Raw genomic sequence first — 21,227 nt, 5'->3', positions numbered from 1 at the left:
GAGTGAAAAGAACATATACAAATCACAGCAACAATTCCAAAGGCCACGTTTCTGCAAATTAGTTAAAATTATCACCCTTTGATAACTAAGCAATATGGCACTAAAAGATTGATGGAGGCTCCACTCAATCCGTTTCTGGAAAACATCACTGATCTCCACCAACAGTCATTTGGAAAACCACCACCCAGAATAAGGAAAAAAGGTCATCCATACAATCATCAAACAAGAGGGGACAGTGTGATTTACACTATACAGATACACGACCTCAACTTATCCACAAACAATAACACAAAAATACCACATATCTAATGACTAGAATCAATTGGAGCACCAGATCTAGCTTGGGAGATTCGATTGGCGTAGATTGTCACGAGTCGTAGTTGTGTGCTACTGAGACCCTCCAAATAAGGTAAAAAAGATTTGCCAAGCTTAATGTATATTTCCACCAAACAGAAAACGACAGTCTGAAAAATTGTCATTGTGAAGTGTTAGAAAATATTTTCTGAGAATCCTATATAAAAGCATAATGCCAAGGGCATCCTAAGCAATAGGCAAGGCAAATTGAATATCACTAATCTGTGCAATAAGATATTTTATACAATCAAATAATAGGAAAAGAACGAGAGGAAAACAGCAGCAACCTATATAATTCTTCTTCCCTAGGAAACTTTATTTTAAGAGGGCATTACTTTTCTGCTGATCCTTCTGAAAAATATTCAGCATAAAGAGTATAGGTGTGCAATGAGCAGTATATCTTAACACAACCAAATCTGTACCCCTTTAATAATTCAATCAGGGATAACTTTGACCTTCTTGATATATCTTGCTCCTCAAACTTTCTCATGGTTATGGAATATACAAGCAATTTGAGCTGCTGATTTTTTGCTATCTACCTAGGTCCTAACCATCATTGAGGGTTGCATCAGTGAACTTGTAGCTATCATTAGCTCAGGTTTGCTGTTATTATATTTCTTGTTTCTAGAAATACACTTTCCTCTTATAGATAAGGAAGCACAAAATCTACCTCTCCCAACTTGAAGCAATTACGAGAAACAAAGTGAAAAAATAATCAACCAATAAATACTTCAACCAGATACTCTATGGAATGATCAAGACATGCATATGCATATCATGCAATATACATTAAATTTTAAAAGATGCACTGCATCATCTGTAGCTTATCTAGTGCTTCCATTTATCACCAGTGGCATCATAAAATCAGTCTTCTAAAAGTTGAACAATAATTTAGATGCTATGTTTTGTTGGCTTCACCAAAATTTTTTCCTGTGTGGATAATGCCTACCCAATTAGGAATTTGGCTTGTTCTTAAGCAATCTTGCCAATATACCATTGTAAAAAAAGAGAAATGTCATGATAAATATCAGAAGAAAAGCAAATGCATATCTCTTGCATGTGAGTTAAATAAAAATCGTATCACCTTTCTCACATCTGGGCTTTGGTTTCCAAATGCATCGAACAGGGCAGGTAAAAATGACGGCAAGTGTTTCATCAAATCATCTTGTGGAAGACGGCTGACAAGCTGGGAGAACAAAGAACAAAACAAACTTCAGCATTGTCAATTACAGTACTGCAGATACAAATATTCTGCTGAAGGTTTCTGAAATGTAGACATTTTATGATTGTTATTTAGGTGGCCAAACTTTCTTGGAATCAAAAGGAGGTCCTATATTACCATTTTTTATGAATTTTCTATTATTTTTCATCAAACTTTGAAAATCTCTATCTAAAATAGGCAATTTGAGAAATCGTAGATGAAATATTCCAAAAATTCAATGACTCAACCAAGTTCCAACTGATTTTATTAAGTTATTTAAATCAGAGTTCTGAATAATGAAAAAATAATTGGGCATATATATGATTTCCAGCGTCAAGAAGCAGTGGCCAAATTGCTAGAGATGCATCATTCCAATTGCTAACTAAAATTGATATTATCTTAGCTGGTACAATTCGAGAGTGGTCAAGATGAGATAGGAAGATTTTATCACTATTACTCATTCTTTAATTTCACTTCTTGAACACGGAGAATAAAATACACTAAAAAGAGAGGGAAGGGACAAGGGAAATAACCATCTAGAGCACCACCAACAACAAAGAGTAGCACCAAAGTTGGAAAAGTTAGATGTAACCATATCATACACCAGATATGTTCCTATTCCAAATTTTATAATCCAAGTCTAGATATATTTATGGACATAATAAGAAATTAGTTCCAATAGCAAATGATCTAGTTCCAATTTAATTTGGGCGTTGGATTTGGGGTAAAGCTCATAAGGATGTTTAAGAACCCATGCTCTCGTTTGATGCATCACATTTATTTTGGTATTAGTAAGGTATAATTAGTCAAATGTTTGTCATATTTTTGTAACTTGTTGCTCCAAAACTATAATGCCATTTTAACTTTATAAGCTTATATTTGAAGGTACATAAGCTAAGTGGAAGAGTATTGAATTAAACTCCTTCAAGTTGATTTAGCACGCTTTGAAACATGTTGAAGCATGCCTCGTGTTGGAAGAAGAAAGTACTGAAATAGTGTTATTCCAGTGAAGATAGAAGCTCTTGCATGAAATGATATTTTAAACCTTGGTATATACCAAGAATATAAATGTTAAACGAGTTCCTTTTCTACCAGCTCGTACTTTTAGGATAAGTGGTTAGCTAATCATTTCTAACAATAACTAATTAATTAACTGTCATGCAATAGTTTTATATTTTTAATATTCCCTTTTTTATAAAGCTAATGTTATCATATATTTTACATACAAGTATATTTATGTCCAGACAAGTTCATACGCTTAACCATTGGAGACTAACAATAATAATTGAAAGGTTGTAAATTTGGCAAAGATTATATCTCAAACTCATATTAAGAGTAGCTTGAGAAGCAATAATGTTGAAGGACACAAATCTAATTTTCTTTCTTACTAATATAGCATGAAATTCTTCAACAAAGTAGATAAACAATTTATTTCCCTTGTGCTCCATAAACTTGGGGGTGTTAAATTTTGATCAAGGGAAAAGTAAGACACTATAAGAAGAACAAAAACTTAAGAAAAAGCTACCTTAGTTAAACAACTGATACAAACAACAAGGGTCTTTTCATCATCACTGACCAACAAAGGAACAATTACCTGCAATTAAAGCAAAATAGAATAAAAGCTCAATCAAAGTGTTTAACTCAATGATTAGACTATCACTATTACTAATGTGTGAAAATGTCTACATACACTAAAGAATCTAAATGGATCATATTCTGATAGGACTACATTCAAGCATTGGTTTGCTTCCTTTGAGACCTGCAGAAGGAACAAAAAAAGGAAAGAGAAAAGGACAAAGAAGATAGATACAGTAGGAAACCAAATAACCATGAGTCGTTGGATACCTTCACAGCTACATCTTTTGTCACATGTAACAACTTCTCAATAACAATTTCAACAGAATCTTCCATCTCACTCTTCTATGAGCAAAAAGAAACAAGTAAAGAGAACAACCAGAGCAAAGCTTGTCAATAGGAATGCTGCTGCAAAGGAAGAATCAAATAATGAAATACCTGATTATTGAGCATTCCAAATATCAAAGAAAGAGCAAGCTCCCTTGTTGAAGGATCTGAATCATCCAATGCCTCGAGCACAGCTGTCAATATCTGATTGAAATACTGCATAGATACCAGTGAAATGCCATTAGAGCTTGAGCACGCATGCCACATACATGTACTATCTTAATGTAAAAGCATGATGCATATGATCAGTTAACACATTAAACCGGAAGTACTCAGAAGTGCACATCTAAAAAAAATCCAAAGTGCGTGGTCCATTGCCAAAAATGCTGGGTGCTCATCCTAGCAAAGCAAAACATCTATTCTAAAAGTGTATAAAAATATATATAATGGTAAATGTAATAAGTAATTGCTAAAGGAGACACAAGCAGATATACGAGAAAATGATCCCAATTTCATTAGACTAGGCACGTGCACTAATAAGTTGATTGATGACTGAGCATATAGAACTCTATCATACTCCCATTTTGGGTAATGTTGAAGTTCAAAATCTGCCAACAAGTCACAGATGTTTAACATTAATTTCTTGTTGGAAGAGTGAACAATCTGATTTAATGATTAGCATCGACCAAAAGTAACTTGGACCAAATCAGTTGCTATGGGTTCTTCAGACCCCAAAGGAAGTTGTATTTGCCTTAGATTCCTTGTTTCTCACAACTAGAGAAAGCCACAGTTATTCCCATGTCTGCAAACAGTAGGGATCCTCTGGTCCACAAATTGGTCCGTGTGGACCAGAGGATGGTCCATTACATGAGGACCTTGATTTGAATAGACTCTATTTTTAAATAGGCGGGGTCCATCCAAATCAAAGGTCTAAAAAAGTGGATCATCCTCTGATCCACAATTTGCGGACCAGAGGATCTGTCCTCGTCTGCAAATGATGTCTACTATGACATTTTGATTTTTCTTTTGATGTTTTGGCAATGGCCAACCAAGGCAGCCTGGCATGGGAAGGAGAGGTGTAGAGAGTCCACCTCCAGAGCAACTCTTAAGGTCTTTCTTCATCAAAACTAGCCACCTTCAGATTGATTTATTCAATGGCTTCTTGTACACTTTTGATCCATCTGTAATCATTGTTTTAGTTTTTGATCAAGGTCTAAGCAGAACCACTTTCCTTTGTTCATGGAAGTAGTGATTAATCTGGGAAACAATGGCTTAACAGTATTAAGGATTCCACTATTTTCTAAGCTCATTCTAACCTATGTATTTGAATTGTTATAGGAGTACTAGTTCCAAACCCATTCTCTTTTCATATCAATCGAGTTTTGAGTGTAATTGAATCAACTAACTTTTGTTATCCAATTTAACTTTGACCGTCAAATTCTTACAGAAACTCCATTTGGTTTGTTCCAAAGGATGGTGAATGTCATCTTCATGTCTAATCGTGAATGATTTTCTTTGGTCCCCTTAGGACGGTTTAGTGGCTAGCGCATGAGGTGCTGCCACCATGAGGTCTGAGGTTCAAATCTCGGCATAGCCAAGATAAATACCTCCCTCATATGCCAGTCACTATTCTAAAGGCTAGTAACCACTTGTAATTTACCTCCTCCGTGTTGGTCACGGGTTGGCAGGGGCGCTGAGGGCGAGCATAGTCGCCTTTTGCCACCGTGAATGATTTTCTTTGGGTTGTCTTCATGTCTATTTAGGAGCGATCCGTTGAGACTATAACACACACAGGCATACCCATGAACTAGTGTAGTAGTCTATTATATCTATTTATTAGCAGGGTATCCCCTGTCATTTAGGGATGAGACGAAATTCGCCCTTATTCAACATGGTACTAATTATATCTACCACATGAACGTAGAATGCACGCACGCACGCACACACACCTAATAGTCCCACATGAACTAGTGTGGTAGTCTATTATATCTATTTATTTGCAGGGTGCCCCGTCAGGTGATTAGCCATTTAGGAAACTTCACCCCCATTCAACATGGTACTAGCTATGTACCTCTAGGTCATGATGGGCATGAGAGGATGTGTTGAAGCTGGAATGCTTCGTGCTCATTAGTCTCACATGGACAATTGCAGTGGCACATTACATATATTTATTAGGTGTGCGCCTCTCAAATTACTAGTTATTTTAGGATGGAATAGCGTCCAACCTAATTCAATATGATTTTTGTTTGATCATATAGTTTATTTTAATTTCGTTTTGCAATTGTAGGCACTTAGATACATTGTTTAAAATTTTGAGTTGTATCGAAATTTCGATTTATGACCAGAACGATACGTTCTCGGTACATATCGTGTCATGCCAATACGGTTTCAATACTTTTTAAAATATAAATATATCAATTAAAAAAATATTATTATAATATTTTATTACTATAAATACTTACTATTAGATTAAACTAATATTTAAAAATTAAGATTGAGTAAAAGTCAATTTAGAATTAACTAAAATCTAGCCATAATGATTAGGATTACGTAGGTTTAAATTTAATTTAATTTAATTTATCTTAATCGATTTAAAGAGAGTTTTTTCCCCATGTATTTAAGGAGGAAAGGAAAAAAAGAAAAATAAAAAGAATTTTTCTGTGTTTAAGGATGAAAGGAATAAAAAAAATTAAATATGGGGAGGAAGGAGAAAGAATTACGAGGAGAAAGAATTAACCATTAAAAAAAGAAAAGAAATTGACAGTTAAAAAAATAAAGAAAAAAAAAACTCAGCGGCTGTGGGGCTCGCACGGGCCTCCATGAGGCCACGGAGCTCGCGTGGGGCCTTGCAATGTTGTGCCGGTCGGTGAATGGAACGATAAATTCTACCCATGCCACCGGATATGACATGAGGTTTTGAACTATGCTTAGATATCAATTGGTAGATTTCTGAGCATTACCTCAAGCAGAACTTGCTTTTGATTTTATTTTTGCCAGGTTTTAGTTTTTACTTGGAGAGTGGAGGTTATACATGTTGCCTCCGATGCATGTCTAATGTATACTTCATTGCTTCCGATTTTATTTTTGCAACAATTTTAATTCAACAACTTTGAAATTCTTTCCACTGTTTCCTTGGTACTTTCATATTCATCAGATTGCCAGATTTGGAATCAAAGCCAAGAAATACACATTAAATGTATCACTCAGCAGACAGATTAGTTGATAAATGCAATTGTGTAAAGCTTACATATTGATTACAGAATTTAGGTGCCACATGATTGCCTTCAGGATAAGATTATCAAAATTAAGTTATTAACATTCTTGCTCCAATGGCAAAAATTAAGACTCATTAGCACATAGATGCTGTGTTCATCATAAATCAAATAGAAAGAATGTGTACCTTTGTCCAGACAGAGATATCATTTTTTGATGAAATTTCGACCAACTGTTGCAGTGCCTCAGTTTTATCTGAATCTGAGTTAACATCACTTGTATTGCAAATCTGTAAAAATTCAGACCAACACACTCAAGCATCCAAAGGCAAATATATTCCTGATTAGTTTATGAAAACATGTTTGCATGACCTGGGCATTAGGCTAAAAATAACAAACATGCAATTATCAGAATATCTTTTATCATACCCGATGAAGAAGTTGGGGAATACTAGGCCCACTGTCACCTTGGAGGTTAGCTCTTACAGGACTATTTTTAAGGTGTTTAAGCTCAGAACCTTTACTAATTTCACCACCATGATTCAAGTCGATAGGTTTATGACCATCAGAAACAATAAATCTATTGATACTGAGACGCGGAGTTGGTATAGAACTCTCATGTTCAATGACATAATCTGTTTTCTTTAGGCAATTGGTACCTGAATCAGTGCCTTGCAATAATGGGTCAGAAATAAACTCATCAAGATTTTGGCTGGAATGGTGAATTTCATTGGAAGTTACATGAACAATGGATGCATCAAGTTCAGTTGATTCATGACCTAAACTCCACTTACGCCCACCTTCATCATCAAGTGAACCAGCAGAATAACGACCCAATTGGTGAGATTTCTTTAATCCTCCAACATAACCTTCCTCGGAAGAACTTCCAACAACATCTGATTGGTCATAGAAAGACTTTGAACGTTGACGTTCTTTTTTATTCTGCAAGAAGGTCATCAGATCAACCTCAATACGGGGTGTGTACTGCTTAAGGGCCCGTCTCAATGAGTTTTGTTCTTCAACAGAGAGATTCAGAATAAAATTCAAGACTGCTGTTGAATCAAAATGGGTGTAAACAGATATGATGCCAGATATGGATGCTTCCTTCAGCCTTACATTTTTATCATTCACCCAAGGTGATAACTTGCCAAGCCATAACTTTATAAAGCCACTATTACTATTACCTTCTGGGTTAATTGTGTGTTTATTAAACGAATTATTTGCAAATTGAATGACAGCAAGCTTTGCTTTTGGAGATCTCTGTTCATCCAAAGAACGAACAAGTGCTGGAAGAAGAGAATCAACATTGTATGTCTTACTAACGATCTCTAAAGTTGTTGAACATGGTTGCCTAACCAGTTCCTTTGGATCAATTAATCTAGAAAAGACATGTGGCAATGTTCTTTCTAGGTAACTTTCAAAGGGCTTTCTGCATACGGGAATAATTTCAGCAAGAGTGGAAAAAGCTGCCTGAGCAACTTTGTGGTGGGGATCATCCAAGTATCTGAAAAATAATTTCATGACCTTCTCAAAATGCTGCGTGATTTCTAAAATGCCTTTTGGGCCTTGCTGCAACAAACTCCGAAGATAATTAAAGGCAGAAACCCTTGCTACCCAATCTGAACTAGCGCTTAATCCCTCATTGAGTGCATCGTTTAGAGATGCTGGACCATCCATATAACTATGTATTTCAGTTCCTTGGATTTGACTATCATCAAAACTTTTTCTACTACTTGCAATCGCCCTTCCTGTCACCTGTTTCCTAAGAAGTGGACGTTGAAAATTAGGAATGTAACTATTCGGTGATTCTCGATAGAAAGAATCTTTATATGGTGTTTCCAGATACTGTTTATCAATTGGCATACTTGAAATTCGCCTAGAAAATTTGAGATCAACATTGTCTTCAATACCACTTCCTTCTTGCAATCTTTCAGATCTTTTCATGTACGACAATGACAAAGCTGAAAGGGTATCAGATGGGCTGAAGTAAGATGACCTTGAAGAGTCTCTGCTTAACTGTACTTGAGAAGTCAGGTGCTCAGACATATTTGAACCACCATTCCTATTATTGCCTTTTGCAATGTTTGCAGCATTTGAATCAACTAATACTGAACCCTGTACAGGAAAAAGGTTGGAGGAAACACTACTTGGAACTTGTGGATCACGAGTAGATGGAGCATCAACTCCTGCGCTAGGAGAAAAAACAAAAAAAAACTTTCAGCCCTTTCTAGATTTGCATTTGTTGAAAAACTAACATTTATTGAACACTGGCAGTTGTCATGGGATAATTGAACACTAAACAGCAAATGATTATTTAGCATCTCAAGGATACCTAGATCCAAGCTGGTCGAGCGTGTACTTGTGAAGCTTTGCTTGCCAGATATGCTCACACCTTTCAGTAAACTTTCTATAGCTGATACCTTCTGTTTGCTCGCATCAAGCATACTCTCAAGTGTTCTTTCTGGATTTTTCCTAAGTGTCTTGGATTGTGATAGGAGGCCAGCTGAAGAAAGAGATGTGCCAACAGAACTAGTTGCACCCTTGTCCATTGCAACAATAGCAGAGGTTCCATATCCAGGTATGCCTGTACTAAATGCCTGAGATGCCTGAGAAGAGCTGTGTGATAATTGTAATCCCCTTTCACGTATAGAAGGAGAAGCATGTCGTTTATGTATACTTCCATCCTCTTCATTTATTAACTGAAAAAAGCTGCACAGCTTTAAAATAAGGCAGACCTAAAGAAAGTTCCTCACACAAAAAGGAAAATCTCTAACCCTTTGTATGGCAGGATCAAATGACAAGAAAAGCCTCCTGGAGCGTTCAGGCCATGTTTTTGTGAACATCCGATAGCAAGTGCGAGCAGTTGAGCGCACCTATAAGAAGTCAAGTGTCAGAACCCTTGATGTAAAATTATATTTACAATGTCCACCTTGCAACCGAAACACACAATGTGTGAGCTTCAATTTTCATAAAATAAAACAAAAACAAAAAACAAAAAAATAAATAATACAGCCCACTTTGCAACCTGAATATGCAAAAAAAAATTGACTCTTGACAAAGTTTGTCCAGGTTAACCATCTGATTCAGCCCATCCTTGTTTCAGGCTTAAGAGATTATAAGAAATGATTGTGATAGACTCGTGCAGTTAGGTCAACAATGGTCAAGGATGACAACAGTAACAAATCCTCTGAGCAAATAACCTAGTGGAACTGTGGAAGATGCATTACAGTGGCCTACCTCACTCATTGCATCTGCAACACAACATTTTATTAGTTCCTCATAAAGATCCGCAGCACGCTGAATTTCTGGAGCGTCAGCCCAGTACTCCAATATTAGAAGTGCATAGTCGCAGCATCTGGTATATCAATTATTTGCGTTATAGAATTGTCAGAGCTCAAAAACAGTTGAACAATGAACACAAACCTAGCACGAAGAACAGAGCTCTTATCACTCTTTGCAATCTCAGCTATCCGAGGGAGTATACGAGCAACTTTGCAATTGCGCAACATCTAAACAAGTTATATTAGAAAGAAAACATGAAAAACATATATTTTCACAGAATAAAGAATATGTATAAAACTATAAATGAAAAAGTTTTGATCTTTGTCATACAGTTTTAATGCAATGGTCTGCCGACTCAGCAATCACTAGAACAGTTATCACAACAAGCTTTAGAAGAACCTGAGCAAATAGAATAGAAATTTGCTATTATGCTTATAATATCAGACAGATTAAGAGGCATAGAAGGGATAAAATTTACTGGAATGAACATCTCAGCACAAGCTTCAAAGTCTCCCAACAATTCCTTTGATAGCAAGTTCAACAGATGGCAGGCCTGAATGAAGAAAATAAGAAAATGACAAACATATAAGGTATGTCAAAATCATGCTACACTATGATAATCTTCACAGTTGGACATCCTCCTGAACAGAGTAAAAGCAGAAAGGAGGGCAACATTCAACAAAACAAATAATCCTATTACTAGTACTGGCAAATTTTTACTTAAATACACTTGTTAATGTAAAATGAGGAACACCATAGATTGTGCATGAACTACTGTGTTTACTATCAAGAGTGAGAAAAAACTCACGGAATATATTTGGATGTTTCATCACATAAAATATCAAATATGAGGTAAGATAACCAACTCTACTTGAGCTAAATTGAGCTCAACGCAATTTAAAAGGAAAAAAAAACAAAATGTAAGCATATAGCACCATGAAGTAGGTAAAATTGAAATTTTGAAGTAGAGCATTTTAAGAATGCAGTAACATAACATACCCAAAATATTTATTACTTGATTTTGCATTTTCATAAAGGAAGATCCCAACAGGTATAGAACCATACAATCCCTTCTAAAATCCACCTAACCCTCTGTTTGGGAGGAGGTGAGTAAAGGGGAGGGAAAGGTAAACATGGGTAAAAAAAATTTTTACACTTGTTTGGGAGAGAGTGAGCCATGAAGGGGAAGGGGAGAGAAGGGTAAAGCTTCCCCTTGCATGCTCGGGAATCAGCGAAATTCCTTACACCCCAAATTGGGGTGTAAGGAAGGGTAAGGAAAAATTATCCCAATTTTATCCTTATTTATATTTTCACATGTAGATTTATTAAAAAAATAAGAGGATATTTTTGTAAATTTGTATATTTAACCTTCATTTCCATCCCTTTGAACTTTCCCTCCCTTCCAAACAAGGACAAGATAAATATATTACTTTCCCTCCCTTCCCCTCCCTTCCCTTTCCATCCCCTTCCATTAATAAACCTTATCTCACCCCATCCAAACAGAGGGTAAGTGAACGCAAAAGTTGCCACAGCAGAAGCTTTTCAAAACCATGGTTGTATTGTTTGGATCCTATGTATTCTATATATGTACAAGTGTAATGGTTCACTAATCTACTTAGTTATACAATTCTTTCTAAGCATTACTCAATTACAATTTCTAATGATCACTATGATGAGAGGGCAAGTTTCTGCCTCATTTGTTATATTCTGAGTCGTAATCAAGGGATATGATTAGATGCATCTTCGGTAGTTTAAGGGTTGATTCAATTGTTCTAGAGCTTGAACTAGGATGTCTAAAAGCTAACTTTATATAATCTGGTTCAGTTCAGGATTTTGTTGGTTGATTCAGAGTAGGAACAATTAATTTAAATTCACCTTCAGTCTTCAACCAACCTTGATTCCTACTGAAATCGGCAGTTTTATGGCTGACAAGGATTTGGATCAGTTTGAAATGAACCAGATAAGTTCAGTTGACTTAATCCATTATAGTTAAGATTTTTTTCTATTAGATCATTCCCATCTCCCTCTCTCTCACACAATTTCTTTACCCTCTCCTTGAACTGACCCACCTCCCCAACTCTCTCACAATTTCACAAGTGAATCCACAACCCTTGCTCCATCGCCGCATTGCTTGAGCCAAAGCCAATGTGGCTTTGAGCCATCAACCACAAGGTCTATCACCACTTCACCGGTGTCACAACTTGTCGTGCCCACTCCATTTGCCCTTCCACGGCACATCTGCTCGAGAAACCTGCATGCCTGTAGGACACTCACCAGCACACCCTGTGCAAACCCACACAGTCACAATGAAGCTCACTATGCCTTTGTAGTTAAAACAAGGTGAGATCATGTTTTTTCTTGGCATGCTTGTGTATCTCCTCATGTATTGTTTTTGCATCATTTTCAACATCTTCACTTCCAGCAACCTAAGTGAACTGTCAATTATAGCAAGGAGATGATCTTCTTTCACCTACAGAGTTCTATTCCTCATTGTTTTTAGTTAATCAAAGCGAAGGACATAGGTTCTTCTCCCTTTTTTGTTAAATAAGAAGGCATCATAAGACAAGGTAGTCATGTCTTAGTGTACCTAACCTGGCAAGATATCCTAATATGATCTTATTGCCTCTTTTGCTTGTAATCGCCCAAATGACCTTCATGGTTGTTTTGCAGGACCTGTGCATCATGCTAGATGTCCTATAAGCTGTTATCCATGCTAGTTATTTATGATACATGGAATCTTAGATTGATCATGTTTTATACTTGTCTTTTGCTTCATGTAGTTTATACTATGTAGGTATGTTGTTGCATGTTAACAAACTTTGATATTAGGCTTCGAGACATACTTAAGGCACTATAAAACATTTGATTACTTGTTGCAGATAGGTGTCGATCATTGTGATTGAAGCCTTGACTTATTTGGATGGTCTGTAGACCATTTTATAATTACACCAGTCTTTTAACCTCAATGATAAATTAGCCACATCAACAAGCATAATGTGCTAGCGCAACATGTTTGGGCTACATTTGGTAGTTGTGCACATGTTGGAGAGTGCCAAGGTCCAACCATGCTGAACGACTGGTGTTTAATGGTTAATAGCAATATGTCATTCTGCAGTTAGTAATTGTTTAATTCATTTTGTGCTGTTGATATCATAGAATGCTTTTTCTTGTTTCATAGATACATTTTATCTTATTATATCATTTCATCCCGTTTCTTGACTGCTTAGTTCCTCCTCTTGGCCTCCTTGTCAGCTAAGGTCAGATCTTTACTAGGAGGATGTTCTAAGAACAGTTCACGGACTTTTTCAAGGATTTGAAATTTATCAACCATTTTTTGTCTATGTAGTTTATCATGGTTAATTATGAAATTTGGATTTTCTTTGTGGGTTCCTTTTATAACTTTAGTAGTTTCTAATTGTGGAAATTTTAGAAATATTTATTCTGTTATTGTAAGCAATTCTTCTGTGACGTAATTGATGTTAACTTAGCAACTTCCAAGGAAATTGTTGCATGGTCTTCGTAGATGTCATGCAAAGGAAATTGTTGCATGGTTTTCGTAAATGTAGGGCTTCACTAATGGTTGTGAAGGCCCAAATGGGCGTGAATTAAAGTAGATACTGATGCTAGGAATAGGATGCCAATTCAATGCCAATAACATAACAGAACCAACTACCAATCTGAGCTAAGGTATCAATTAAATTGAAGCTACTACCAACAGCAACCCTTTGGGATTTAACCTACTAACAGTTAATTCAAATAAACTTGTTAGAAAACATCTACATGTTGGGGTATCAGTAAGATCAAAACTCCAAAAAAGAAGTCAGATATAGACCTGCATGCCAAAGAACCATTTGAGAGAAATCTACCTGCTTCACAATACTTGAGCGTCGATCCGATAGCTGAGTGCATATCGGAGGAGCTAGCTGCTTTAATAATAGCACAGGAAATGATTGATAATCAGCAGCACCTGATACATTTTTCAAAATATAATCAAATCCAAAGAAAAATAAAACCATCCATTATCTAATAAATAATGTAAAGAATCAAATTTTGCATCCTACTTTTTTATAAGAATGATGAACCCTCCTATAGATAGTGTATGCATCACTGATTTCATTTTATCCAAATGAAAAAAAACATTATTAGTCCAAACATTCCTAATTGTCTAAATGTAGCCATTGAAAATATAACAGGGTAGCTTTCATGTTTGTTACTGTGATCTTCCCTTCACCTATTGTTATTTCCCCATCTTGGTTTTTCTTCTCTCATAAAAAATGTGGTCACGCGATACTCCATGACAGATGTTAATTTATCTGTGGGATGGAACAAGGTGCAAAGCCAAATTTTCTCAAAATTCATGGGAAAGCTGATGGAGGCATGCAAAACAAAATATTCAAGATTCCAAGAAATATTACTTCAAGAACATGCTGTTTGCCTATGTGAACTAGGTTGACAAATACCAACTTGAAATAATTTACAAACAAAACTATTTTCTGAAGCGAAATATTTTGTTGATCAAATATGTAAAGTTAAATCATTAGATAATAAAACAATTTGGCAAAATTTGGCAATAATGTAGAATGTACATAAATACAAGGATTGACACTAAATCAGCACAGAACCTTGCTACAGCATGGCTAGGCCAACATTAGGATGTGCCGATCAGCACTGTTTTTTTTTGTATCCCATGCCACAAACAAGGAATCTGATCGCTTGAGGAATTTGGCAGATAAAAGTTAATGTATGACTAGGCAATTTCTAACACAACTATAAATTTTTTTTTTGGTTAACTATACCAAATTTTATAACATTGCAACGACAGATATAAATCTGAATCAGTTACCAAAAAAACTAACTAGAACCATATTCACAAGTGCTAGAGAACTGATGCACCTGATAATGATAAACTTTGCTGAATGATTTGAGAACGCATTTGATCACATAAATATAGGAAAAACAAAGTAAACTTAAACCTCCAATGACAAGGCCTTCAACTCTTTGCATGGCAGAAATACGAAGCGACCAATCTTTCTCTGGAACTAGTGTAGATGTTATTTTCTCCATCTCCTTGACCAACTCCTTCTCAGTGAAAACCTTAATAGGCACCACAGGCTTTTCAGTAATATCAAATTCACCTGCAATTCATCCACGTTGTAGAAAACATCACATGAAGAAAAAATAAAATAAAACTAATTAAAATTCATTGATGCACCACATAAAACTGACACTTTAGGTAAAATATAACCACAGAATAGGGTCAGCATCTTGTGAACCAGAAATGAACGTGGGATGGGGTGGGGTGGGGTTCAAGAAATAAGACCAGGTAACTGCTCCACCAGAAGGTACAATGAACCCAATAACAACAAAAAAGTCATAGAAAGAAGTTAGTATGGGTCCTTTGTCAAATCAGTACATAAAACCAATGTCAAACAAAAACCATGGTTTGACTAGTCATTCAGATAATAGGCTTCTTTGTCTGCCAAATTCTTAAATCCAGATGTTAAACAACACTAAACTGCCTGTTTTTTCATAAAATTTCTCATTAGAAAATTAGAAAGCAAATCTGAATTTTTTCAACAACAACAACAACTACTAAGCTTTATCCCACTAGGTGGGGTCAACTATATGGATCCTTTACGCTATTGAGCTCTATCTCATACTATATCATCATCTATACTTAAATAAATTTTATCTTGTTTTATTGTTGCTAATCAAGTCTTTTTGGTATTCCTCTTCCTCATTTTATATGTGTGTTTGTCATAGTTACATATCGCCTAACTGGAGCATTTATTGGTCGTCTAAGTACATGCACGTAACTTCTTAGTTTTCCCTCAATAGATGCAACTCCGACTTTCTCTCTAATGTTCTCATTTCTTATTCTGTCCATCCTCATATGTCAACACATCCACTTTAACATCCTCATCTCTACAACTCTCATCTTCTACAATCATGTGCTCGAGTCATTGCCCAACATTAAGCTCCATATAATATAGCAAATCTAACTACGATTTTGTAGAACTTTCTTTTAAGTTTTAGAGGTACTTCTGACTCTCTCTATTTCAACCATCCTACTTGTATTCTATGTAAGACATCTCTCAATCCCTCCATCGTTTTACAAAAATGATCTTAAATATTTAAATCTCTTAGTTCCAAACAACTTATCATCTCCTATCTTAACAATTGTCTCATTACCTCTAATATTACTAAATTTAAATTCCATATATTCTATTTTTATTCTACCAAGCCTAAAACATTTTCCTTCTAATGTTTCCCTCCAAGAATTTAGCATTTACTCTTTCACGCGTTTCATCTACCAAAATAATATTATCTGCAAACAACATGCACCACGGTACTGTCTTGAATGTGTGTAGTGAGTTCGTTTATAATTAGTGTAAAAAGATAGGAACTTAGATTGATCCTTGATGTAATATTATCTTTATTAGAAATGCTTCAATTACTCCGCTTGAAGTTTTTAAGTCGTTACATCCTCGTACATATCCTTAATTAGTTGACTATATATTACGCTAACATCTCTTTTTTCTAGAATTCTTCATATAATTTCTCTTGTAGATCTTGTTTTTGTTCCCGATATTTTTCAATTAGTTGTCTAAAAAGATGTATATCTTCCATTGTCGACCTTCCAAGTATGAACCCAAATTGATTTTCAATCACTGTAATCTCCTTAATCTTTTTTCCATTATTTTTTCTCAAAGTTTCATAGTATGACTCATTAGTTTAATACCCCTATAGTTTGCACAATTTTGTACGTCTCCCTTATTCTTATATAAGAGAACCAGAGTACTTACCCTCCATTGAGCAGACTTTCGTTTTCAATATCATATTAAATAATTTTGTAAGTCATTCAATACCTTGTTTCCCTAGGCACTTCCATACCTCTATCGGAATATCATTTGGTCCAACAGTTTTTCCTTTGTGCATCTCATTTAAAATTTGTTTTACTTCTAAAGTTTGAATTTTACAATAAAAATTTAAATTTCTATACTCATTTGACCTACTTAAATTACCTAAGTTAAGTTGTTAACCTAAACCTTCATTAAAAAATTGATGAAAATACCAACTCACAGAAAAAGGATGGTGAACCTTATAGCGGACATTTATCAAGTGTTCAGAATTTTAAAAAATATATGTCCATAGAGCATGCAGTCAAACTCATGCATAAGATGTGTTATAGTGGCTCACATGAATATGCATAGACAATCATGATTAAGAAATTATTAATTATTAACTATATTCCTATGAATAAAATATTTGTCAAGAACTTAACCAAACTATTTTTAAAAACCATAAAAATAGCTTATACCTACCTAATATTTTTAAAGATGAACAACATCAAAAGTTAGAATCAATGAAAAAAGCAGCAGCATTTCACGAGAAATTACTTCTTTTGTTTTGGATTGTCAAATAGTCGTTCCTTCTGACATCTTTAGAGATCTTTCTGGCTTATGTTGATTCATTCATTTTATACTTGCAATAAATTAAACATAATCTAGATCAATCATATTCATTTTATCTACTGAGTTTTCTACAAATATTGAGGGTTGAAATCTTAAATTAGGAAAATGTGGATAAGTAGAAAGAGAGATTAAAAAATTAAAACACATATATACGACATATACGGATGTATATGGATATAACATGCAGTGAAATATTGCATATGCACATGTGGCATGTAGAGTGCATCTACTGCATTTCATATTCACATGTTGTTAGCTATATTTACCGCTAAGTGATAGTGTGATACAACCAAAAATTCTCTCGGTTGGCATAAATTTCGTGAAATTAAATCCTTCAATGGAAAGTTGAGGGAACAAAGAAAAGGGAAAGACAAAAAAGTACATGGTGTGTGCATGTTCACCTACAAGGACCATTTGAGATTCTCATTTTGCAGAGTGTGGTTCTGAAAACACACTTATGCTGAAGAATTTCTGCAAATCATCATACCGGTTTGTGCTGTAGACTAAAAGGGAAAAGATATTTTATTTTATTTCCGCACATGGAGATTCAAGGAACACATGTTCATGAGATATTGTTTGACCATTCCAAATAGAAAATAGCTAATGGATTATTAAGAAATAACTATACCCCAAAGATATTACTATTTTAAATAAAATATGCAATGAACGATAATCATCTTAACAATTAAGCCAAATGACATAACAAACATTTGGCCATGCAAATGTTTGAGCAAGACTTACCACTAGAAAATGAGGTTTCTCTGGTAGAAATTTTTGTCCTTGGGCTGCTCTTCTTATGACTTGCAGAAGCTGTTCTATTGTCGGTAGAAATGTGACTTCTAACCCCATCAGATGGCAGAACCTTTGGTTCTATCTTTTCTAACCTGGCATTGATTTCCTTTATCTGCATTATTGAAAAGACAATTAGTTCATGAGTAGATTGGCAAGCTTCTCAGTCTTTAGATTTGGCCTTAATCATAAAATGCACACTGCAGAGAAACAATTCACTTATACTTAATTCAGCCAGATCAGTAGCCAAAAATTATTACCATGGAAGAAGGAAGAGAGTGACGTTGCAATTCCTCATGAAATTGGGTTCCTACCTGTGCATACATCTCCTGAAAAAAAGGTACCAGAAATTATCTCACTTGCGCTGTTAAAATGGGGCCAGGGATTATCTTAAGATGAATAAAATCAAGTTTAGAAACAATTTACAAGTTTAAAAATATTAACACACGAAACAGCACATCTATGCATCAAAAGGAATGAACAAACTGAAACTTTAGCACCACAATGGAACTGTGTACCAACCTCAATACATGAAGCAGCAGCTTCTCTTACACTTTGATTAGAGTCTGTCAATAACTGCAAAACCTGACAAGCAAGAGGGAAAACTTTTTTTCAGGAAAAAACCTCCATTTGAGTTCTATATAAAGTTGAATTTGTGTGTGTGTATGATAATAGAGCAGATATTTAATAATGACAAGTTAATCATACAGGAGGAAGAAGGACTCGCTGAAGAGGTAGCTCAGTCGAAGCAAAAAGTCCAACTGCTGTGGAAACTGTACGAGCAAACTCTTCACGCACTCTCCAACTTCGATGTGCCCATGCATAACTTCCAGCTCTTTCAACAATGATTGTCGGGGATGATACCTAATATACATGCAAACCTTGATTTGTTATCAGATAATCTCAACTGAGAAAAATGGCAGCAGTGGCAAACACAGTTATAGATGGACCAACAACTTTTTATATCAAACACCTACTAGCATAACCTAACGAGGAAAGAATTGCAAAATATCCAGTACAACTATGGAAAAATTTCATAGAAAGTTCTGTACTCCAAGATTTAAACTGTAATGCATTACGCAAAAAAACCCTCCATGAATCTCAAAACCCTAACTACGATAATTTATCATGGATAAAATGACACTATACCATATAGATCCTAATCGTCCTTTTCTTTTCAATTACTGGCACAGGTGTTGACACTATTTTGTCCAACGACGAAGAAAATTGAATTATTCCATTAGATAGACAAATCCCTGAAAAAAAAATATTAAAAAGAAAAAATCCTAAATGTTCCAAAGGAGAATCAAGTCATCAACAGATCCAAAGTTGAATTTGGCAGACACTTATAAACCTCCAACACGGAAAAAGCGCCAACCAATTTCCGGCAGATAACTAATAACCAAAACAAATCACATATTCAATGGCACAGAAAATACGAAAATAGAAATCTGATAAAATTCCTGCCTCCATGAGAGTAATGAGAAGCTGCCGCGCCGCTTCCCTCACGGGCTGCTTCCCATCCCCAAGCCTCTCGACGACAGCCGGCACAAGGCCGTTGAAATGGATCTTGAGGTGATCGCCCGAAAGCACTGCAGCAGCGGACAGCGCCTGGAGTGCACCTTGGGAGACACGGAAGTTGCTGTCCTTCAAGAGATCCATGCAGGTATCGACGAGGGAGGTGACTTCGGCGGATGAGAGACTCCTTGTAGTAGACTCCAGCACCTGGAGGAGCCTCTCCACGCCGGCCATTCGCTCCTTGGTGTCCTTAGCCCGCGCCGCCTCTAGTGCCTCCTCCATCGTAGCCCCAGTGAATGGAGCTCCGATTCTAACTGACGGACGGAAAACTACGGGTCAGATCTCAACCAAAGCAAGATGATGCCGGATCTGGTGGAATTTGGGGCGATTCTTTCTCTTACCTGCAGATCGATCGATATAGAGAGGAAAAAAAAAAGCGAGAGGCGGAGAGGTGAAGGTAGGTTCTTGAGAGTCAGGAGCAAAGTCACAAAACTGAGTGTGTTTCCAGTGAAACAATATGCCACTACGAATAACTTGATTTACATAAGTGCCACTGCGTGGCTCATTCGTCCAGACGTACGCGTAAGAGTCAATCCGCCGTCGATAGATAGATAAATCCGCCGTCGATAGATAGATAGATAGATAGATAACGTGTAAGTGACTGAAGTACATTTTATATATATATATGCGCGGAGAAATTGGAAGGTTCCCGAACGTTGCCTCAACGCTTCGCTATATTTAAAAAATAATTATATTTATAATTAACCTTATTAATTATCTCTATAATTGATTTGAATCATAAAAATTTTTCATCAACCATCAAAATAAATCAAAAAATACATATGACAATTAATTTAGAAATCCAATATCTTTTAATTACGTCCTCTATTTAGAAAAAAAAAATTCTTATAAATATACCATAACTGATATTCAAATCATGAATACGAATAACAATTTAGATATCTTATCGTGACATCATAATCCCGAGACGCCCTACTATATTTACAGAAACATCCTATCGTGGTTATTTAACTCTCACTCAAAAAAAATATAATGGTCTACTTAGAAAAAAATAAATTTTTTATTTTATATATTCATCATCAACTTTTAATCATAATATAGTTACACTCAATCTTGGGTCGGGTCCATCCCGGACCGACCCAAGCATGTAACCGAGTCGATAAACTGGTTACCCATTGATCTGGTTCACTGGCCGAATCAGAATGTCAGGTCAGTTCCGGTTCCATGGGTAAAAAATTGGTGGACCGCCGATTAACTGCCAGTTCAGCCCGCCGGTTCACAAAAAAAAAATTACCCATTGGACTGGCGGTTTCTAACTGTTGAGGGAGGAATTTTTTTGGATATTTTTTTCAACGGTTACAATCATTTGACCACTTTTTTATCAATGTCTATAATTTAGTGTATGTTACTATTCAAACTCTATAAATAGAATATTCATTTTATCATTTTCGCACGCATCTTCTCTACTCTTAA

At 35.6% G+C, this 21,227-nt stretch overlaps 1 protein-coding gene across 2 annotated transcripts; it reads right to left on the bottom strand.

The window, feature by feature from the left end:
* Positions 1–48: 48 nt before the first annotated feature.
* Positions 49–20,206, bottom strand: LOC122050627 (CLIP-associated protein-like). Of its 2 annotated transcripts, none has more exons than XM_042611522.1 (21): positions 19,683–20,206; positions 18,924–19,079; positions 18,738–18,800; positions 18,476–18,544; positions 18,168–18,330; positions 14,925–15,086; positions 13,818–13,918; positions 10,430–10,504; positions 10,282–10,350; positions 10,093–10,178; positions 9,907–10,024; positions 9,444–9,542; positions 9,002–9,368; positions 7,099–8,855; positions 6,858–6,959; positions 3,569–3,673; positions 3,401–3,475; positions 3,246–3,314; positions 3,081–3,149; positions 1,439–1,540; positions 49–464 (listed from the first exon to the last, which is right to left on the bottom strand). In XM_042611522.1, exons 1-21 carry the CDS (start codon positions 20,013–20,015, stop codon positions 306–308), a joined length of 4,299 nt encoding a protein of 1,432 aa, XP_042467456.1. In that variant the 5' UTR covers positions 20,016–20,206; the 3' UTR covers positions 49–305. The 2 variants fall into 2 exon arrangements, with proteins under 2 accessions (XP_042467456.1, XP_042467461.1); XM_042611527.1 differs by having other exon boundaries at positions 3,401–3,472.
* Positions 20,207–21,227: the final 1,021 nt, after the last annotated feature.

This window comes from Zingiber officinale, chromosome 1B, assembly GCF_018446385.1.
Source record: "Zingiber officinale cultivar Zhangliang chromosome 1B, Zo_v1.1, whole genome shotgun sequence".
Lineage (NCBI taxonomy): Eukaryota > Viridiplantae > Streptophyta > Magnoliopsida > Zingiberales > Zingiberaceae > Zingiber > Zingiber officinale.
Note: the sequence above shows the minus strand (reverse complement) of the source record. Positions and strands in the feature narration are given on the sequence as shown.